General features: G+C 54.3%; 1 protein-coding gene across 1 annotated transcript in view; it reads right to left on the bottom strand.

Moving 5' to 3' along the window:
• The window catches only part of asic1c (acid-sensing (proton-gated) ion channel 1c), a 246597-nt gene extending 224441 nt beyond the window's left edge, over window positions 1-22156 (bottom strand). Inside the window, exons 1-2 of the mRNA XM_087985885.1 lie at window positions 21620-22156; window positions 7266-7416 (exon numbers count right to left, since the gene is read on the bottom strand). Coding sequence (XP_087842011.1) covers window positions 7266-7416; window positions 21620-22156 — 688 coding nt within the window. The remainder of the gene's footprint in view (window positions 1-7265; window positions 7417-21619) is intronic.
• Window positions 22157-23888: the final 1732 nt, after the last annotated feature.

The raw sequence follows: 23888 nt of genomic DNA, 5'->3' as shown, positions 1-23888 counted from the left end.
CCTCACCCATCTCTCCAACCTCATCCATCTCTCCAACCTCACCCATCTCTCCAACCTCACCCATCTCTCCAACCTCACCCATCTCCCCAACCTCACCCATCTCACCCATCTCTCCAACTTCACCCACCTCACCAACTTCACCTACCTCACCCATCTCTCCAACCTCATCCATCTCTCCAACCTCACCCATCTCTCCAACCTCACCCATCTCTCCAACCTCACCCATCTCCCCAACCTCACCCATCTCACCCATCTCTCCAACTTCACCAACCTTGCCCATCTCACCAACCTCAACCACCTCACCAACCTCACCCATCACACCCATCTCACCACCCTCACCCATCTCTCCAAACTCACCAACCTCACCCATCTCTCCAACCTCACCCATCTCTCCAACCTCACCCATCTCACCAAACCCACCAACCTCACCCATTTCTCCACCCTCCCCAACCTCACACATCTCTCCAACCGCACCCATCTCTCCAACCGCACCCATCTCTCCAACCGCACCCATCTCTCCAACCTCACCCATCTCTCCAACCGCACCCATCTCTCCAACCGCACCCATCTCTCCAACCGCACCCATCTCTCCAACTTCACCCATCTCTCCAACCTCACCCATCTCTCCAACCTCACCCATCTCTCCAACCTCATCCATCTCTCCAACCTCACCCATCTCTCCAACCTCACCCATCTCACCAACCTCACCCATCTCTCCAGCATCACGAACCTCACCAACTGCACCCATATCTCCAACCTCTCCAACTTCACCCATCTCACCAACTTCACCCATCTCACCAACTTCACCCATCTCTCCAACTTCACCCATCTCTCCAACTTCACCCACCTCTCCAACCTCACCCATCACTCCAACTTCACCCATCACTCCAACTTCACCCATCTCACCCCCACCTCTCCAACCTTACCCATCTCACCAACTTCACCTACCTCACCCATCTCTCCAACCTCATCCATCTCTCCAACCTCACCCATCTCTCCAACCTCACCCATCTCTCCAACCTCACCCATCTCACCCATCTCTCCAACTTCACCAACCTCACCAATCTCACCAACCTCACCCATCTCACCAACCTCTCCAACCTCACCCATCTCACCAACCTCACCCATCTCTCCAACCTCACCAACCTCACCAACCTCACCAGCCTCACCCATCTCACCCATCTCTCCAAATTCACCAACCTCGCCCATCTCTCCCATCACTCCAACCTCACCCATCTCTCCAACCTCACCCATCTCTCCAACTTCACCCATCTCTCCAACCTCACCCATCTCTCCAGCATCACGAACCTCACCAACTGCACCCATATCTCCAACCTCTCCAACTTCACCCATCTCACCAACTTCACCCATCTCACCAACTTCACCCATCTCTCCAACTTCACCCATCTCTCCAACCTCACCCATCTCTCCAACCTCACCCATCTCTCCAACCTCACCCATCACTCCAACTTCACCCATCACTCCAACTTCACCCATCTCACCCCCACCTCTCCAAACTCACCCATCTCACCAACTTCACCTACCTCACCCATCTCTCCAACCTCATCCATCTCTCCAACCTCACCCATCTCTCCAACCTCACCCATCTCTCCAACCTCACCCATCTCTCCAACCTCACCAACCTCACCCATCTCTCCAACCTCACCAACCTCACCCATCTCACCAACCTCACCCATCTCTCCAACTTCACCCATCTCTCCAACTTCACCCATCTCTCCAACTTCACCCATCTCACCAACCTCACCCATCTCTCCAACTTCACCCATCTCTCCAACTTCACCCTTCTCTCCAACCTCACCCATCTCTCCAACCTCACCCATCTCTCCAACCTCACCCATCTCTCCACCTCACCCATCTCTCCATCTTCACCAACCTCACCCATCTCTCCAACTTCACCCATCTCTCCAACTTCACCCTTCTCTCCAACCTCACCCATCTCTCCAACCTCACCCATCTCTCCACCTCACCCATCTCTCCAACCTCACCCATCTCTCCAACCTCACCTACCTCACCCATCTAACCAACCGTATCAACCTCACCAACCCCTCCAACCTGACACATCTCACCAACCTCACCCATCTCACCAATCTCGCCAACCTCACCCATCTCCCCATCTCACTCATCTCACCAACTTCACCCATCTCATCAACCTCCCCAACCTCACCCATCTCACCAACCTCACCCATCTCACCAACCTCACCCATCTCACCAACCTCTCCCATCTCTCCAACCTCTCCCATCTCTCCAACCTCTCCCATCTCTCCAACCTCTCCCATCACACCAACCTCACCAACCTCACCCATCTCACCAACCTCACTCACCTCACCAACCTCTCCCATCTCACCAACCTCTCCCATCTCACCAACCTCTCCCATCTCTCCAACCTCTCCCATCTCTCCAACCTCACCAATCTCACCAATCTCACCAATCTCACCAACCTCACCCAACTCACCAACCTCTCCTATCTCAACAACCTCTCCCATCTCAACAACCTTACCCACCTCACCAAACTCACCAACCTCACCCATCTCACCAACCTCACCCATCTCACCAACCTCACCCATCTCACCAACCTCTCCAACCTCACCCATCTCACCAACCTCACCCATCTCTCCAACCTCACCAACCTCACCAGCCTCACCCATCTCACCCATCTCTCCAAATTCACCAACCTCGCCCATCTCTCCCATCACTCCAACCTCACCCATCTCTCCAACCTCACCCATCTCTCCAACCTTACCCATCTCTCCAACCTCACCCATCTCTCCAACCTCACCCATCTCTCCAACCTCACCCATCACTCCAACTTCACCCATCACTCCAACTTCACCCATCTCACCCCCACCTCTCCAACCTCACCCATCTCACCAACTTCACCTACCTCACCCATCTCTCCAACCTCATCCATCTCTCCAACCTCACCCATCTCTCCAACCTCACCCATCTCTCCAACCTCACCCATCTCCCCAACCTCACCCATCTCACCCATCTCTCCAACTTCACCAACCTTGCCCATCTCACCAACCTCAACCACCTCACCAACCTCACCCATCACACCCATCTCACCACCCTCACCCATCTCTCCAAACTCACCAACCTCACCCATCTCTCCAACCTCACCCATCTCTCCAACCTCACCCATCTCACCAAACCCACCAACCTCACCCATTTCTCCACCCTCCCCAACCTCACACATCTCTCCAACCGCACCCATCTCTCCAACCGCACCCATCTCTCCAACCGCACCCATCTCTCCAACCTCACCCATCTCTCCAACCGCACCCATCTCTCCAACCGCACCCATCTCTCCAACCTCACCCATCTCTCCAACCTCACCCATCTCTCCAACCTCACCCATCTCTCCAACCTCATCCATCTCTCCAACCTCACCCATCTCTCCAACCTCACCCATCTCACCAACCTCACCCATCTCTCCAGCATCACGAACCTCACCAACTGCACCCATATCTCCAACCTCTCCAACTTCACCCATCTCACCAACTTCACCCATCTCACCAACTTCACCCATCTCTCCAACTTCACCCATCTCTCCAACTTCACCCATCTCTCCAACCTCACCCATCTCTCCAACCTTACCCATCTCTCCAACCTCACCCATCACTCCAACTTCACCCATCACTCCAACTTCACCCATCTCACCCCCACCTCTCCAACCTCACCCATCTCACCAACTTCACCTACCTCACCCATCTCTCCAACCTCATCCATCTCTCCAACCTCACCCATCTCTCCAACCTCACCCATCTCTCCAACCTCACCCATCTCTCCAACCTCACCCATCTCCCCAACCTCACCCATCTCACCCATCTCTCCAACTTCACCAACCTCACCAATCTCACCAACCTCAACCATCTCACCAACCTCACCCATCACACCCATCTCACCACCCTCACCCATCTCTCCAAACTCACCAACCTCACCCATCTCTCCAACCTCACCCATCTCTCCAACCTCACCCATCTCACCAAACCCACCAACCTCACCCATTTCTCCACCCTCCCCAACCTCACACATCTCTCCAACCGCACCCATCTCTCCAACCGCACCCATCTCTCCAACCGCACCCATCTCTCCAACCGCACCCATCTCTCCAACCGCACCCATCTCTCCAACCTCACCCATCTCTCCAACCTCACCCATCTCTCCAACCTCATCCATCTCTCCAACCTCACCCATCTCTCCAACCTCACCCATCTCACCCATCTCTCCAACTTCACCAACCTTGCCCATCTCACCAACCTCACCCATCTCACCAACCTCACCCATCACACCCATCTCACCACCCTCACCCATCTCTCCAAACTCACCAACCTCACCCATCTCTCCAACCTCACCCATCTCTCCAACCTCACCCATCTCTCCAACCTCATCCATCTCTCCAACCTCATCCATCTCTCCAACCTCATCCATCTCTCCAACCTCACCCATTTCTCCACCCTCACTCATCTCACCCATCTCACCAACCTCACCCATCTCACCAACCTCACCCATCTCTCCAACCTCATCCATCTCTCCAACCTCACCAACCTCACCCATCTCTCCAACCTCACCCATCTCACCAACCTCACCCATCTCACCAACCTCACCCATCTCTCCAACTTCACCCATCTCTCCAACTTCACCCATCTCTCCAACTTCACCCATCTCACCAACCTCACCCATCTCTCCAACTTCACCCATCTCTCCAACTTCACCCATCTCTCCAACTTCACCCATCTCTCCACCTCACCCATCTCTCCACCTCACCCATCTCTTCATCTTCACCAACCTCACCCATCTCTCCAACCTCACCCATCTCACCAACCTCACCCATCTCTCCAACTTCACCCATCTCTCCAACCTCACCCATCTCTCCAACCTCACCCATCTCTCCAACCTCACCCATCTCTCCAACCTCACCCATCTCTCCACCTCACCCATCTCTCCAACCTCACCCATCTCTCCAACCTCACCCATCTCTCCAACCTCACCTACCTCACCCATCTAACCAACCGTACCAACCTCACCAACCCCTCCAACCTGACACATCTCACCAACCTCACCCATCTCACCAATCTCGCCAACCTCACCCATCTCCCCATCTCACTCATCTCACCAACTTCACCCATCTCATCAACCTCCCCAACCTCACCCATCTCACCAACCTCACCCATCTCACCAACCTCACCCATCTCGACAACCTCACCCATCTCTCCAACCTCACTCATCTCTCAAACCTCACCCATCTCTCAACCCTCACCCATCTGACAAACCTCACCCATCTGACAAACCTCACCCATCTGACAAACCTCACCCATCTCTCTAATCTCACCCATCTCACCCATCTCACCAACCTCACCCATCTTACCAACCTCACCCATCTCACCAACCTCACCAACCTGACCCATCTGACAAACCTCACCCATCTCTCCAACCTCACCCATCTCTCTAACCTCACCCATCTCTCTAACCTCACCCATCTCTCTAACCTCACCCATCTCTCTAACCTCACCAAACACTGCACTCCTCTCCAGTGGTATCTCGCACGTCCTGAATTTAATTATTCAACAGCGTTTAGCTGCTGAGATCCCGAGCTCTGGAATGTCCTCCCTGTCTGAATGCTGATCTGAGTTCTGTGCTGCATAAATAACCTCAGTTTGCACCTGTTGAAATGAGTACTCTTGTTTCATTCGTGCAGGCTGCTTTTAGAGAACGGGTCCCCAGTTCGAGGTGAACCAGGCCCAGTTCCTGCTGGTTTTGTTATCCATCACTTGAGTTTTCACAGTCTGATTACTGGGAGGTAAGTTACTCAAGATGTTCACAAGAGGTTGTTGGTGTACTTTTAATGAAAGAACATCACAATTTGTTGCCCAAAAGGAAAGCACAAACTATTTCACACTATATTACAAATATCCAAAAAGAAAATGTAACTGTCTTACCCCAACACCACCCTTCCAGACCCACACACCTCAGTCAGGGCCACTATGTTCCTCGTTCCGTTGACACGGCTGTAATCCGTTTCTGTTCGTCATATTTCTGTGATCACTCAATTCTCTTGCTTTAATTGATGTTCCTTCTGAGAGCCAACCTTTTCAGTCTCGGGCGATCACTAACACTTAACTCAAAGGTAATCCACTTTCTCAATCCCCATCCTCTCTCTGGATCACTGGTCAATACAAAAACAGGGGCTTCACTTCACTGCTCAATAACCAAAGTTAAACTGCAGGAAAATGTCTCCCTCTCCAAGCTGTGGGTGTTCTTGTTAAGATTAAAATACCTCTCCTGACCTTCTAAACTGGAGATGGTTTATCTTGCTCAATTGTAAAACCTTGCCAACAAAATACACACAAACATATTCATTATAAAGCTGGGCCTCAAAAACTGTTTTAAAAGAAATCACCATGGCTACAGGATTACTGATAAGTTAATTAACTTCACAAACCCTTGGAAAATCCACAGGTTATTAATTCAAAAACCAGGCATCCAAGCTTACAGAAAAATGGTATCAGTCATAAATATAGAGATCACAGATTATCCATCACACCTTCCCTGACACTTACACACACCAGTTTAGTTCCTAGATCTACAATATAACATACACATACAATATAATACAACAACGTGACACAGCGTCTCCTATTTAACCTCTGCCTTTAAGACATTCCCTAAAACCTTTCCCTTTGATCTCTGCATGCACTCATTGAGAAAGTCTGTCCGGGAAGCACTGGAAAACATTGGCCAGGAGTTACATCACCTTTTACTGGAATTAAATGCTGCAAGACACGCTCAGAGATCACGCTGACAGACAAGTCACAGGAGGAGAAATGACAGCAGGCAAGCCAGAAACATTACCTCTCCCAGCATTCCCATTCTCTCCTCATTCCCAGTCTCTTTCCAACAATCCCAATCATAGCATTCCCAGTCTCTTCCAGCATTAACATTCTCTTTCATCATTCTGAATCTCTCACAGCATTCCCACTCTCCCAGAATTTCCAATCTCCTGTGGCATTCCCACTGTCTCCTGACATTCCCACTCTTTGATCTGGGCTCATTAAGTCTGATTACTCCCGATTTCCTGCATTGTCTCTGCTGGGTTGTGCTATTCCATTCCCCCGGAACAGTGGGATTTCCAGGCAGTCTCACTCCCCCCCCCAACCTCCCTTCTGCCCTTCAGTGTAACCCCACTATCCCTGTGCTCCTCCCCCCCCCCCCAATTCCCTGTTCTTCCCATCTCGGTTTCTCACCCGTCTTATCCCAAACCGGCAGGTACTCATCCTGCTGAATGTCCAGCATCACTTCCAGGCCATTCCCTGTGCCTCCCTTCATGGTAGTGAGGAGGGGTTTCCCGTCCTTCCCTGAGTTGAAGGTGTAGCATTTCCCGTATCGGGTGAAAATCTGAGTGGGAGAGACGAAGAAACAATGAGGATGTTTCAGCACAAACCTGGAGGTGGCCGGCTGCAGTTTATTGAGACTGACCCAAACCCCCAGCCCATCACTGCGTCTGTTTTATTGCAATAAAGACAGATCCAATGTTGGTGTCTTTCATCTGCACTCATCAAGACAAGTGCGAGAAATCAACTCAAATAGTGCAGGAAACCAGGCTGCTGATTGGTTGTGAAGTCAACTCTGATTGGCTGACACATTGTTAGGGAGAAAGCAATAGGCATTCGGTTCATTCAAAATGGTCTGTGGTTTGAACATATTCCTGGAGAGATCGTGTCCCTGTGAGTTAACACATGCCTCTTCTTGCAGCTGGGAATTAGCCACCTTCTGACTCCCTTTGATTGGTTGTCATGTTGTTATTAGTAAATGGCCCAACTTGCACAATTGCTGATAGACCGATCTTAAAGTGCACGGGCCAGGGATTGTTCAGCAAGTGCTGTCTATTTATGAAATCAACCCCCTCACCATCCCCCGACTTGGAAATATCTCTGCCGTTCCTTCAGTGTCACTGGGTCAGAATCCTGGAATTCCCTCCCTAAGGGCATCGAGGGTCTACCCACAGCACATGGACTGCAGCGGTTCAAGACGGCAGCTCACCCCCCACCTTCTCAGGGGGCAACTAGGGACGGGCAGTAAATGCTGGACCCAGGCAGCGACACTCGTGAAATCCCGCAAGTTGAAGTTTAAATCATTTGCATATATCACTGACTAGGAGAGCAAGTAGCAAAAACTCAGTGTCTGAAGGAGGGTCAGATGGAGCAGATTTGAAACATTAACTGTGTTTAATGCTCTCCACAGATGCAGCCAGAGCAGCTGAGTTTCTGCAGCACTCTGTAGTAAGGGTTGTGGGGAGATTTCCCAGTCTGAGAGAGACCCATCCACGGAAACCCTTCCTGCTATTCATCTCAGTGGGATGGAGATCTGCTTTCCCCCTTGGGTTCCCAGGTCTCTTGGCTTCTTCAGTCAGCCTCCCTTGTGGGAATTTGTCACCAGCCTCATCTAAATCTATATTTACTGCATCAAATGTGCTTCCCTCCTCAATGTCCCTGACCACCTCATCCAAAAATACAATCAGACATGACCTTCCCACAATCGATCCTTACTGGCCGTCCTCAGTCACTCTCTCTCTTTCTAAGTGCTGGTTTATACTGTCCCTCAGAATATTTTTGTTGGGACGATGAAAGCCCCTGAGACTACAAGATGATGTAAATGAACTGGTCAGGTGGGCTGAACAGTGGCAAATCGAATTTAACCCTGAAAAGTGTGAGGTGATGTATTTTGGGAGGACTATCAAGGGAGTACATGTTGAAATGTTTTAGGAGGATCAGAGGGACCTTGGTGTACATAGATTCTTGAAGGCAGCAGGACAGATTGTTCGGATGGTTAGGAAGCCTATCGGATTCTTGCCTTTATTAGTCAAGGCTTTGAATACCACAGCAAGGAGGCTGTCATGGAGTTGTATATAACATTTGTTAGGCCACAGCTGGAGTACTGTGCGTGTTTCTGGGCAACACACAATAAGATATTGATTGCACCAGAAACGGGCGCAGAGGAGATACACCAGGAGCGATTCAACTATGAAGAGAGCCTAGACAGGCTGGGGTTATTGTCCTTAGATCAGAGAGGCTGAGGGGAGATCTGATTGGGGTGTACAGAGCTTTAAGGGGCAGAGGCGGGGTAGATAGGGAAGCCCGTTTACAATTTCCTATCAATAAATTTGAGCTGCAGAGAAACAGCAACTTCCTGTTGGGTCAGTGGCTGATGAGATGATCTGCTTTGAATCAGCTACGATCAGGGTTTACATCATCCCCGTCCCCCATCCCCATCCCCATCCCCCATCCCCATCCCCATCCCCCATCCCCATCCCCATCCCCCATCCCCATCCCCATCCACCATCCCCATCCCCAATCCAAGTCCCCAATCCCCGTCCCCAATCCCAGTCCCCAGTCCCCATCCCTGTCCCCGTCCCTATCCCCGTCACCATCCCCGTCCCCGTCCCCGACCCCGTCCCCATCCCTATCCCCTTTCCCCATCCCCTTCCCCAATCCCCGTCCCCGTCCCCATCCCCGTCCCTATCCCCGTCCCCATCCCCGTCCCTATCCCCTTCCCCAATCCCCGTCCCCGTCCCTATCCCCGTCCCTATCCCCGTCCCCATCCCCGTCCCTATCCCCTTCCCCAATCCCCATCCCCAATCCCCATCCCCAGTCCCCATCCCCGTCCCCATCCCCAATCCCCATCCCCAATCCCGGTCCCCATCCCCAATCCCCATCCCCCATCCCCAATCCCCAATCCCCGTCCCCAATCCCCATCCCCAGTCCCCATTCCCCGTCCCCATCCCCAATCCCCATCCCCAATCCCGGTCCCCATCCCCATCCCCAATCCCCATCCCCAGTCCCCATTCCCCGTCCCCATCCCCAATCCCCATCCCCAATCCCGGTCCCCATCCCCGTCCCCAATCACCATCCCCAGTCCCCATTCCCCGTCCCCATCCCCAATCCCCATCCTCAATCCCCGTCCCCATCCCCATCCCCATTCCCCGTCCCCATCCCCATCCCCAATCCCCGTCCCCAATCCCCGTTCCAATCCCGGTCCCCATCCCCATCCCCAATCCCCAATCCCCGTCCCCATCCCCAATCCCCAATCCCCAATCCCCGTCCCCATCCCCATCCCCAATCCCCGTCCCCAATCCCCGTCCCCAATCCCCATCCCCAATCCCCATTCCCCGTCCCCATCCCCAATCCCCATCCCCAATCCCGGTCCCCATCCCCATCCCCAATCCCCATCCCCAGTCCCCATTCCCCGTCCCCATCCCCAATCCCCATCCCCAATCCTGGTCCCCATCCCCATCCCCAATCCCCGTCCCCATCCCCGTCCCCATCCCCGTCCCCGTCCCCATCCCCGTCCCCAATCCCCGTCCCCGTCACCAATCCCCGTCCCCATCCCGGTCCCCATCCCCGTCCCCAATCCCCGTCCCCATCACCAATCCCCGTCCCCAATCCCCGTCCCCAATCCCTGTCCCCATCCCCTTCCCCAATCCCCGTCCCCATCCCCTTCCCAAATCCCCATCCCCGTCCCCTTCCCCAATCCCCATCCCCGTCCCCAATCCCTGTCCCCATCCCCAATCCCCATCCCTGTCCCCGTCCCGTCCCCATCCCCTTGCCCAATCCCCGTCCCCATCCCCATCCCCTTCCCCAATCCCCATCCCCGTCCCCAATCCCTGTCCCCATCCCCTTCCCCAATCCCCATCCCCGTCCCCAATCCCCGTCCCCAATCCCCGTCCCTGTCCCCGTCCCGTCCCCATCCCCGTCCCCAATCCCCGTCCCCAATCCCCGTCCCCATCCCCTTCCCCAATCCCCATCCGCGTCCCCAATCCCTGTCCCCATCCCCAATCCTCGTCCCCAATCCCCGTCCCCATCCCCTTCCCCAATCCCCATCCCCGTCCCCAATCCCTGTCCCCGTCCCCATCCCCGTCCCCATCCCCCTCCCCAATCCCCGTCCCCAATCCCCATCCCCGTCACCAATCCCTGTCCCCATCCCCCATCCCCGTCCCCAATCCCTGTCCCCATCCCCCATCCCCGACCCCAATCCCTGTCCCCGTCCCCAATCCCCATCCTCATCCCCTTCCCCAATCCCCGTCCCTATCCCCAATCCCCGTCCCCAATCCCCGTCCCCATCCCCTTCCCCAATCCCCGTCCCTATCCCCAATCCCCGTCCCTATCCCCAATCCCCGTCCCCAATCCCCGTCCCCATCCCCTTCCACATCCCTTTCCCCAATCCCCGTCCCTATCCCCAATCCCCGTCCCCAATCCCCGTCCCCATCCCCTTCCCCAATCCCCGTCCCTATCCCCAATCCCCGTCCCCGTCCCCATCCCCAATCCCAATCCCTGTCCCCAATCCCCATCCCCGTCCCCGTCCCCGTCCCCAATCCCCGTCCCTATCCCCAATCCCCGTCCCCGTCCCCATCCCCTTCCCCAATCCCCGTCCCTATCCCCAATCCCCGTCCCCGTCCCCATCCCTTTCCCCAATCCCCGTCCCTATCCCCAATCCCCGTCCCCGTCCCCATCCCCTTCCCCAATCCCTGTCCCTATCCCCAATCCCCGTCCCCGTCCCCATCCCCTTCCCCAATCCCCGTCCCTATCCCCAATCCCCGTCCCCGTCCCTATCCCCAATCCCAATCCCCGTCCCCAATCCCCGTCCCCGTCCCCTTCCCCAATCCCCGTCCCCGTCCCCGTCCCCAATCCCCGTCCCCAATCCCCGTCCCCGTCCCCGTCCCCAATCCCCGTCCCCATCCCTGTCCCCAATCCCCGTCCCCGTCCCCGTCCCCAATCCCCGTCCCCATCCCTGTCCCCAATCCCCGTCCCTGTCCCCGTCCCCAATCCCCGTCCCCATCCCCGTCCCCAATCCCCGTCCCTATCCCCAATCCCTGTCCCCAATCCCCGTCCCCATCCCCTTCCCCAATCCCCGTCCCTATCCCCAATCACCGTCCCCAATCCCCGTCCCCATCCCCGTCCCCAATCCCCGTCCCTGTCCCCAATCCCCGTCCCCATCCCCTTCCCCAATCCCCGTCCCCGTCCCCGTCACCAATCCCCGTCCCCATCCCCGTCCCCATCCCCCTCCCCAATCCCCGTCCCTATCCCCGTCCCCATCCCCGTCCCTATCCCCTTCCCCAATCCCCGTCCCCGTCCCTATCCCCGTCCCTATCCCCGTCCCCATCCCCGTCCCTATCCCCTTCCCCAATCCCCATCCCCAATCCCCATCCCCAGTCCCCATCCCCAATCCCCATCCCCAATCCCGGTCCCCATCCCCAATCCCCATCCCCCGTCCCCAATCCCCGTCCCCAATCCCCGTCCCCAATCCCCGTCCCCAATCCCCATCCCCAGTCCCCATTCCCCGTCCCCATCCCCAATCCCCATCCCCAATCCCGGTCCCCATCCCCATCCCCAATCCCCAATCCCCATCCCCAGTCCCCATTCCCGTCCCCATCCCCAATCCCCATCCCCAATCCCGGTCCCCATCCCCGTCCCCAATCCCCATCCCCAGTCCCCATTCCCCGTCCCCATCCCCAATCCCCATCCTCAATCCCGGTCCCCATCCCCATCCCCAATCCCCATCCCCATTCCCCGTCCCCATCCCCATCCCCAATCCCCGTCCCCAATCCCCGTTCCAATCCCGGTCCCCATCCCCATCCCCAATCCCCAATCCCCGTCCCCATCCCCAATCCCCAATCCCCGTCCCCATCCCCGTCCCCATCCCCGTCCCCGTCCCCATCCCCGTCCCCAATCCCCGTCCCCGTCACCAATCCCCGTCCCCATCCCGGTCCCCATCCCCGTCCCCAATCCCCGTCCCCGTCACCAATCCCCGTCCCCAATCCCCGTCCCCAATCCCCGTCCCCAATCCCTGTCCCCATCCCCTTCCCCATCCCCGTCCCCATCCCCTTCCCCAATCCCCGTCCCCGTCCCCTTCCCCAATCCCCATCCCCGTCCCCAATCCCTGTCCCCATCCCCAATCCCCATCCCTGTCCCCGTCCCGTCCCCATCCCCTTGCCCAATCCCCGTCCCCATCCCCTTCCCCAATCCCCATCCCCGTCCCCAATCCCTGTCCCCATCCCCTTCCCCAATCCCCATCCCCGTCCCCAATCCCCGTCCCCAATCCCCGTCCCTGTCCCCGTCCCGTCCCCATCCCCGTCCCCAATCCCCGTCCCCAATCCCCGTCCCCATCCCCTTCCCCAATCCCCGTCCCCATCCCCAATCCCTGTCCCCATCCCCAATCCCCGTCCCCAATCCCCGTCCCCATCCCCTTCCCCAATCCCCATCCCCGTCCCCAATCCCTGTCCCCGTCCCCATCCCCGTCCCCATCCCCCTCCCCAATCCCCGTCCCCAATCCCCGTCCCCGTCACCAATCCCTGTCCCCATCCCCCATCCCCGTCCCCAATCCCTGTCCCCATCCCCCATCCCCGACCCCAATCCCCGTCCCCGTCACCGTCCCCGTCCCCAATCCCCGTCCTCATCCCCTTCCCCAATCCCCGTCCCTATCCCCAATCCCCGTCCCCAATCCCCGTCCCCATCCCCTTCCCCAATCCCCGTCCCTATCCCCAATCCCCGTCCCCAATCCCCGTCCCCATCCCCTTCCACATCCCCTTCCCCAATCCCCTCCCTATCCCCAATCCCCGTCCCCAATCCCCGTCCCCATCCCCTTCCCCAATCCCCGTCCCCGTCCCCATCCCCGTCCCCAATCCCCGTCCTCATCCCCTTCCCCAATCCCCGTCCCCAATCCCCGTCCCCATCCCCTTCCCCAATCCCCGTCCCCAATCCCCGTCCCTATCCCCAATCCCCGTCCCTATCCCCAATCCCCGTCCCCAATCCCCGTCCCCATCCCCTTCCACATCCCCTTCCCCAATCCCCTCCCTATCCCCAATCCCCGTCCCCAATCCCCGTCCCCATCCCCTTCCCCCATCCCCTATCCCCGTCCCCATCCCCAATCCCCATCCCCCATCCCCCATCCCCACTGTGTGACGCTGCCTTTCCTGGGGATTGCATACTGCAAATTCTCAAATGTGACAGGCAAACTATGGGTCAAAATCCTGGCCCCCCTCCCTAACTTCACTATGGGTGTTCTTACACCCCCACCGAGGGCAATTAGGGATGGGTAATAAATGCTAAGCCCATGTCCCATGAACAAACACAAAAACACAATTGGTTTCAATGTAACAGCACGATCAGCAAGTTCACAGCCCGGTCTGCTTCGGGCCCTGAAGGTGTTAGCTGGTTCCGACATTAGAAAGGCTTGCTGGGTTAGTATACCAATCATTTTACAGCAGGATTTGGCCTGATGTTTGTTGCATGAGATGGGAGTGCAATTTCCTCACTTTTTAATATAACAGATTGTGTTGATCGGATAATAAAAACAGCAAGGAAGCAGTTCATTTAATCTGCTGCTCGGGATTAATTTTGGTCACAGTCCAGCAACTAAATGGACCTTTTAATCGAATCTTGACTCTGACAGCAGCTCAACCCGATGTTGGATCTAAGTTTACGTCTAACACTCTCAGGCTTTGCTGAGTTAACTGTTGGTGTTGTCCCTGGAGCATCTCAGCTTCAATTCCTCAAACTGGTCTCAGAGCACTGATCGTGACTAATTAGGGAACTTTCGGCTGGGATCCAATCAATACAAAAGGTTCACGATGCTGCAAATATTAGTCATGAAAGAAAAGATTGGAAAAATGTTCAAAATGAGCAGAAGATGACTAAAAACGATGAAAGAGAGAGAAATCAGACCTGAGAGAATTAGATTATTTACTTACTTTACAGTGTGGAAACAGGCCCTTCGGCCCAACAAGTCCACACCGCCCCGCCGAAGCACAACCCACCCATACCCCTACATTTACCCCTTACCTAACACTACAGGCAATTTAGCATGGCCAATTCACCTGACCCTGCACATCTTTGGACTGTGGGAGGAAACCGGAGCACCCGGAGGAAACCCACGCAGACACGGGGAGAACGTGCAAACTCCACACAGTCAGTCGCCTGAAAACCAGCAAGAAATATAAAACTCGGAGACAGAAAGGAACAGGGTAGCTGAAGAGAGCACTGGTCCTTGAGAGTATGAGACTGGGGAATTAGAGACAGCAAGCGACAACTGAACGTGTCAGAAATGGGGGTGTTCACCGATGATTGCACAGTGTTCAGCACCATTCATGACTCCTCAGATTAGATTAGATTAGATTACATACAGTGTGGAAACAGGCCCTTCGGCCCAACAAGTCCACACCGCCCCGCCGAAGCGCAACCCACCCATACCCCTACATTTACCCCTTACCTAACACTAGGCAATTTAGCATGGCCAATTCACCTGACCTGCACATCTTTGTGACTGTGGGAGGAAACCGGAGCACCCGGAGGAAACCCACGCAGACACGGGGAGAACGTGCAAACTCCACACAGTCAGTCGCCTGAGGCGGGAATTGAACCCGGGTCTCTGGCGCTGTGAGGCAGCAGTGCTAACCACTGTACCACCGTGCCGCCCACGGGAAGTATAAAAGCAGACAAGTCTGCGTGTTTAAGGCAAGAAACACCGGCCTGGTTAATGGATGTTTTTGTGAACGGTGATGTTTGTGAACACTGGTGCTGCTCTCTGGGGCTTCAGATTTGGTTCCTCACTGTTTGTTGTTTAAACTGGTAAATAAGATATTGGTGAGGCCACATTTGGAATACTGGTCTCCCTGGATGGTATTAAACTGGAAAGGATGCAAAAAAAGGATTTACCAGAATGTTACTGAGGTTGGAGAGTTTGAGTTATAACGAGAGGGTGGTTAGGCTGGGGCATTTTCCCTGGAGCATTGGAGGCTGAGGGGTGACTTTCTCGAGGTTTATTAAATCATAAGGGACATGGATAGGGTAAATAGCCAAGGTCTTTTCCCTGGGGTGGGGGAGTCCAAAGAGGGCATAGGTTTAGGGTGAGAGGGGAAAGATATAAAAGGGATTTAAGAGGATGGTACGGGTATGGAACGAGCTGCCAGAGGAAGTGGTGGAGGCTGGTACAATTACAACAATTAAAAGGCATCTGGATGGGTACATGAATAGGAAGGGTTTGGAGGGAGATGGGCCGGGTGCTGGCAGGTGGGATTGGTATGGTTTAGGAAACCGGGTGACATGACCGAGTTGGGCTGAAGGGCCTGTGTCTGTGCTGTATGACCCTTTGACTCCGTACAAATGATTTAGACTTAAATGTGAGAGTCATAGAGATGTACAGCACAGAAACAGACCATCTATACCAACCAGATATCCCAACCCAGTCTAGTCCCACCTGCCAGCACCCGGCCCGTATCCCTCTTACCCTTCCTATTCATATACCCGTCTGGATAATTTACACTCAGCACAAACATTGGCTGGGAGCAGAGTGCTGTGGACTCCAGGAGGACATCAATAGTCAGGATGAGAAGGTGGAATCGCAATTGGGAAAATGGGAGGTAATGCAGGTGGGGAGGGTTGGAAGAGGGGCTGAGGATGTCAATGAGTCCCAGAAGGTGGCAGGACAGAGAGAGAGAGAGAGAATGTTGTACCAAAGGCTTCCCTTCATTGTGTGACGGACTGAATACACGAGCAGGGATGTTAGACCATGGCTGGGGTTTTCTGTACAGCCCTGGCCACTGTATCACAGCCAGAATATAATCACTTTGGAAGGAGTACAGAGGAGAATGGTGTCAGGGCTTGAAAGATGGAAAGGTTCACATACACTGAGGGTTCTTTACCTTCGAACAGTGGAAGCTAACACCTTCCCCTGCATGGAGCGATCACATGTTCATGTTGCAGTTAGCTGTAATGCTGAGAAACCTCACCAGAGGGAGTGACTGAGCTTACCAGGCCATGGGTATGTGTCGCCAGCTACTGGTCTGTGCTGGTACTGCACTGGCTCCCTCCTGATTGGCTGATTCAGGGCAACATGGTCTGGGTTTGCAAAGCCAGTGCCAGCTCCCCCAGCCCTCCTCCTGCGTGACCTGGACAGAGTTCATCTCTTACTCCCACATCTCATGGCTGTTGGGATCTTGCTGTGCATGAGTTGGCTTTTCCTACATTGCGACCAAGACCAGAGAAATGAGGCTCTTCGGCAGAACCAGACTCCCTCATGACCCCTTCAGCACAGACCACAGTCTCCCCACTCCTCCCCCCCCCCCCCCCGCCCCCCCGAGGAAGGCTCACTCTACCTGAAACATTAACACTGCTTTCTCTCTCCACAGATACCACCAGACCTGCTCAGCTTTTCCAGCAATTTCTGTTTTTGTCTCCTCCATTGCTCTGTGCACCCTGCTCCTGCTCTTACCCCTCCACCCCTTCACCCCCACACCTCACAGACTCCCTCACCCCCACACCCCCCTCACCCCCACACCCCCCTCACCCCCACTGTCACCCCTCTCTCTTTATTGCAGCCATTGCCTCCTCTCTCTGTGTCTCTTTCTGTCTCTCTCTCTCTGTCTCTGTCTCTCTCTCTGTCTCTCTCTCTCTCTTTCTCTCTGTCTCTCTCTGTCTCTGTCTCTCTCTCTTTGTCTCTGTCTCTCTCTTTCTCTCTGTCTCTCTCTGTCTCTGTCTCTCTCTCTTTGTCTCTGTCTCTCTCTTTCTCTCTGTCTCTCTCTGTCTCTGTCTCTCTCTCTCTTTGTCTCTGTCTCTCTCTTTCTCTCTGTCTCTCTCTGTCTCTGTCTCTCTCTCTCTTTGTCTCTGTCTCTCTCTTTCTCTCTGTCTCTCTGTCTCTGTCTCTGTCTCTCTGTCTCTGTCTCTCTCTCTTTCTCTCTGCCTCTCGCTCTCTGCCTCTGTCTCTCTGTCTCTGTCTCTCTCTCTCTTTCTCTCTGTCTCTCTCTTTCTCTCTCTCTCTCTTTCTCTCTCTCTGTCTCTGTCTCTCTCTCTTTCTCTTTCTGTCTCTTTTTCTCATTGTCACCCTCTCTCTTTCTCTCTCTTTTTCTCATTGTCACTCTCTCTCTGTCTCTGTCTCTCTCTGTCTCTGTCTCTCTCTCTGTCTCTGTCTCTCTCTGTCTCTCTCTCTCTCTCTGTCTCTGTCTCTCTCTCTCTCTCTCTCTTTCTGTCTCTTTTTCTCATTGTCACCCTCTCTCTTTCTCTCTCTTTTTCTCATTTTCACTCTCTCTCTGTCTCTCTCTTTTTCTCTCTCTCTGTGTCTCTGTCTCTCTCTCTCTCTGTCTGTCTCTCTCTCTCTGTGTCTCTCTCTCTCTCTGTCTCTCTCTCTTACTGTCTCTTTTTCTCATTGTCACCCTCTCTGTCTCTCTCTCTTTCTCTCACTCTCTGTCTCTCTCTGTGTGTCTCTCTCTCTGTCTCTGTCTCTCTCTCTGTCTCTCTCTCTTTCTGTCTCTTTTTCTCATTGTCACCCTCTCTCTCTGTCTCTCTCTTTCTCTCTCTCTCTGTCTCTCTCTCTCTCTCTCTGTCTCTGTCTCTCTCTGTTTCTCTCTCTTTCTGTCTCTTTTTCTCATTGTCACCCTCTCTCTCTGTCTCTCTCTCTTTCTGTCTCTGTCTCTCTATTTCTGTCTCTGTCTCTCTCTCTGTCTCTCTCTCTCTTTCTCTCTCTTTTTCTCATTGTCTCTGTCTCTCTCTCTGTCTCTCTCTGTCTCTCTCTCTCTCGGCCTCAGTACCTACTAACAAAGTGATCAGTGTGGCTGGGTTTGGAGCTGGGGACTTTCCTGTGCCTGTGCACTATTCTGTTCTCACTCTTCACCCGGTCAGGACTGTAACCTTACCCACCGCTGGGGGTGGGGAGTCAGGAGCTGTCGTTTGAGTTAATCACCAACTGGAATACAATATAATTGCAACAATATTTTCCCTGCCCCTGGCTATTCAGAAAATCATTTTAAAAAATCTGAAGAATATCTGCTGTTTTTCCAAAGTGAATTCCGTGTTGCCCTGTCAAGCCTCAATGTGAATCATTCAGATCATCATCAGCTCCCAGTTACTGGATCTGAGAGACTCCATTTCACAACGCAAGAAGGGGCCAATACTCAAGGGCTTTGTGACTGAAACTGGAGGCGAACTATTGACCAGGGTTTGGAATTGGATAGTCAAAGACAAAGGAAGGGCAATTTATCTCAAAGATTATCGACTGGACATCCAGGAAATGTGTGTGTGTGTGTCCGCATGTGTGTTTGTCTTTTTGTGTGTGTGTTTGTCACTGTGTCCATATGTGTGTGTGTTTGAGGGAGCACCGCACTGACTGAGGGTCAGCGCTCCCTCAGCACTGACCCTCTGACAGTGCCCACTCCCTCAGCACTGACCCTCCGACAGTGAGGCACTCCCTCAGCACTGACCCTCCGACAGTGCCCACTCCCTCAGCACTGACCCTCCGACAGTGCGGCACTCCCTCAGCACTGACCCTCTGACAGTGCGGCGCTCCCTCAGCACTGACCCCCCAACAGTGCCCACTCCCTCAGCACTGACCATCCGACAGTGCGGCGCTCCCTCAGCATTGACCCTCCAACTGTGCGGCACTCCCTCAGCACTGACCCTCCGACAGTGCGGTGCTCCCTCAGCACTGACCCTCCGATAGTGCCCACTCCCTCAGCACTGACCCTCCGACAGTGCCCACTCCCTCAGCATTGACCCTCCAACTGTGCGGCACTCCCTCAGCACTGACCCTCCGACAGTGCGGCGCTCCCTCAGCACTGACCCCCCAACAGTGCCCGCTCCCTCAGCACTGACCCCCCAACAGTGCCCGCTCCCTCAGCACTGACCCTCCGACAGTGCCCACTCCCTCAGCACTGACCCTCCGACAGTGCGGCACTCCCTCAGCACTGACCCTCCGACAGTGCGACACTCCCTCAGCACTGACCCTCTGACAGTGCGGCGCTCCCTCAGCACTGACCCTCCGACAGTGCCCACTCCCTCAGCACTGACCCCCCAACAGTGCCCACTCCCTCAGCACTGACCATCCGACAGTGCGGCGCTCCCTCAGCATTGACCCTCCAACTGTGCGGCACTCCCTCAGCACTGACCCTCCGACAGTGCGGTGCTCCCTCAGCACTGACCCTCCGATAGTGCCCACTCCCTCAGCACTGACCCTCCGACAGTGCCCACTCCCTCAGCATTGACCCTCCAACTGTGCGGCAGTCCCTCAGCACTGACCCTCCGACAGTGCGGCGCTCCCTCAGCACTGACCCCCCAACAGTGCCCGCTCCCTCAGCACTGACCCTCCGACAGTGCGGCGCTCCCTCAGCATTGACCCTCCAACTGTGCGGCACTCCTTCAGCACTGACCCTCCAACTGTGCGGCACTCCCTCAGCACTGACCCCCCAACAGTGCGGCACTCCCTCAGCACTGACCCCCCAACAGTGGGCACTCCCTCAGCACTGACCCTCCGACAGTGCCCACTCCCTCAGCACTGACCCCCCAACAGTGCCCACTCCCTCAGCACTGACCCTCCGACAGTGCCCACTCCCTCAGCACTGACCCTCCGACAGTGCCCACTCCCTCAGCACTGACCCTCCATGAACCACAGCTAAAGCTTGGTTCCTTTGCTGAACCCTGCCTTAACCCTGTCACCCTCACCTCTGAACACGTTCCTGCTCATACTGAGTTCTTCACTGACTAACACTGGCTCCTGGTTCAGCACCTCCTCAATTAGACGACTCACAAACCTAGTTTCTAATCCCCCCATGGCCTTATCCCTCCCTTGCTCTCTCTCTCTCTCGCTGGGCTCCTGCAGTGCCCTGCAGTTTGATTCCTGCACCATGTGTCTTCAGCAGCTTGGGACATAAACTCTGTGGTTCCCTGTGACCCCACATGAACATTCCTTTGGAATGTTCCCATGATACAGCTTCTGATGGTTTATCAGGTGGAAGGTGCTATGTAAATGCATGATTTTGTTTGGATTCCGCACCTTGGATAATGGTGTCCCTCTGGTCTACTCTATCACCTCTTCAATTATCTTCAGCTCCACCCTCAGTCTTCACAGGGATCTCAGCCTCGTGTTTACAGTGAATCCTCATCACTGAAGAACAGGAGGAGGCCATTCAGCCCCTCAAGTCTGTTGTATCATTCAATACAATCTTGGCCTCACTTTCCTGCCTGCTCTCCTTAACCCTTTAACTGATTAACAATCTCTCCAACTCCTCCTTAACTTGACTCAATGTCCCAGCATGCCCCTCTCCCTCTGCAGTACTGAATTATTAGATATTAAATTCCCTACAGTGTGGAAACAGGCCCTTTGGCCCAACAAGTCCACACTGACCCTCCGAAGAGCAACTCACCCTGATTAATGCATCTAACGCTACGGGCAATTTAGCATGGCTAATCCTCCTGACCCGCACATCTTTGGACGGTGGGAGGAAACCGGAGCACCCGGAGGAAGCCAACGCAGACACGGGGAGAATGTGCAAACTCCACACAGACAGTCGCCCGAGGCAGGAATTGAACCAGGGACCCTGGTGCTGTGAGGCAGCAGTGCTAACCACTGAGCCACCGTGCCATGAGAGAAGTCACTCCTCCCCATCCTCACCCTTTAACCCTTTCAGCTCCGGCCTGGTTCCGGTGAGTGCCCTCGGTGCCCTGACGCTATGTCTGAGTGTATCCCCCCACCCCCCACTGCCCTCCCCCCACCCCCACCCCCGCCCCCGACCTGGAGCTTGGCCGGGGCTGGGTGAGGGGTGGTCAGGGTGGTAACTCACCCGACTGAAGTCACCTGCCTCACAGTCCTCGCCACGGTAACGGCAGTCCAGCAGCATCTCGGCCAGGTCATGGCCGGCTCGGTCAAACAGCGCCGTCATATCGAAGCTCCGGCTGGGGGTGAAGCCGGACATGTCTGAGTCCAGGCCAATGGTTGCCAGGAAAGCGGGCATCTCCACTTCTTTCACCCCCAGCAGCCCACTCAGCCAAAACACATCGTTCTTGGTGACCTGGGATTTGCGCAGACTGTTCTGGTTACACAAGGTGACTGCGGGGAACACCATACTGGAACTATCCATCTCATCCAGGGTAGTGACATGATGGTACTGGATATAATAATCCACTCGGTCCACCACCTGATAGAGGAACAGGGCCAGTGAGGTGAGAAAGGAGAGAGCCCAGAGAAGTCTGCGGAACGTGACTCCACCCGGCAGGAAGATGTGATTGATTCCGTGCAGTGTGCAAGCCCCAGCAAACACCGTGATGTCTGATGGCTTCCCCTCTTCCTTCTCCCCAAACCCCATGTCCCATTCCTGCATCCCCAGCTCCTCGCGTGGCCTCACTCTGCGCAGACTGCAGAGACAGCGAGAGAGAGGAGGAGAGGTAACAGGACTCTCTCTGTCAGGCACCCACCCCTAACCGGCTCCTGCCAGGAACAGCTCAGGTTACAGGAGCTGCAAACTGTTGGAGAGGCAGACAAACACAGAGAGAAGGTCAAATCCAGACACAGTGCAGCACACAGCGAGTGACTGACACACCGCAGGGACAGAAAAGAAATAGTAACTCAGACAGAGATAGAGAGAGAGAGAGACAAGTGCAGTCAAAGGAGGAAGAGGGACAGACACAGAGATTCTGAGAATGGGATGGATGAGGAGAAAGTGAAGACGCTGGAGATCAGAGTCGAGAGTGTGGTGCTGGAAAAGCACAGCAGGTCAGGCAGCATCCGAGCAGCAGGAGCATCGACGTTTCAAGCAGAAGCCCTTCATCAGGAATGGGAGGGATGAGTCAATCATGAATCAGACACTGGTCAAACCTCAGCTGGAATACTGCGGGCAGGTTTGGGCTCCATGCCTGAGAAAACATGGAACCCATGTATCCTGGCATTGGGAACAGCCCACCCAATCTAGTCCCACCTGCCAGCACCCGGCCCATATCATACTAGTCTGATGCCAGGTATAGAGGGAGCGCTCTGTGAGGAGGTGTTGAGTAGGTTGGGCCTGGAATCTTCGCAATGTAGAAGGATGAGATGTAATCTTATTGAAACATTTGACTTGACAGGGTGGGTGTGGAGAGGGTGTTTCCCTGTGTGGGACAGGCTAGGACCAGGGGTACATTGTCTCAGAGTAAGGGGCCACCCCTTGAGGACACAGATAAGGAGGAATTCTTTCTCTCAGAGGATTGGGAATCTGTTGAATCCTTTACCCAGAGGGATGTTAAGGCTGGGTCATTAAGTATATTCAAGGCTGATACAGACAGGTTTCAGTCAGTGAGGGGAATCGGGGGTGATGGGGAAAAGGCGGGGAAGTGGCTGATCAGATTAGCTATGATCTTATTGAATGACAGAGCAGTCTCGGTGGGCTTGTTCTGAAGATGTGGGTGTACTGTACCTTTAATAGAGTTAAAAGCAACTGAACTACCTGACAGCACCAAGTGTTCTGAAAAGAAATATAATGTAACATTTGGTCAAACAACTCGATCAGCTGGTTGCCTGGAAACCATGAAACAGATTCAAATTAGGCCAATTTAAATTATACCCAAAAAAATACCAAACTCCAATCCAGTTTGAATTTAGTATATTGACCATCTTAAAAGCCAATGACACAATCCGATGCTTTGGGGGGGTATAGGACTGGGGAAAATTGAACAGTTGGGAGGAGAACTGCCAAGCCACCAGCATCTGCAGGCTGCCCTGAGAATATCTGTCTTAAAGGTACCTTTATGGATCAGTGACCTGTAAAACAGAAATCCCCAAGAGGAAGAAAAGAAAACAGGAATACAGAGAAAACAGAAAGCAGCCTGGGTTTGAGATAGAAGTTTTGTATTGTAAATTGTAATCAGGAGTTTATTGGACTGGTATTATAGAAGGGAAGGTAACAGGTAGGTTAGAGGAAGGAGTTGTAAACAGTTATTAGTTAATTATTCTCTGTTACACTTTAAGAAATAAAGTTGTTAAGTTTTACTTTAAATAGTTCTTGGCCACTCGAATTTTCACAGATTACTGCACAGGAGAAATAGAGTCATAGAGATGTACAGCATGGAAACAGACCCTTC

Source organism: Chiloscyllium plagiosum, unplaced genomic scaffold (assembly GCF_037043375.1).
Source record: "Chiloscyllium plagiosum isolate Xiang-an unplaced genomic scaffold, Cpla_swu_hap1 HiC_scaffold_4, whole genome shotgun sequence".
NCBI classification, from domain to species: Eukaryota; Metazoa; Chordata; class Chondrichthyes; order Orectolobiformes; family Hemiscylliidae; genus Chiloscyllium; species Chiloscyllium plagiosum.
The sequence above is the reverse complement of the archived record's forward strand: the minus strand, read 5'-3'. Positions and strand labels throughout refer to the sequence as shown.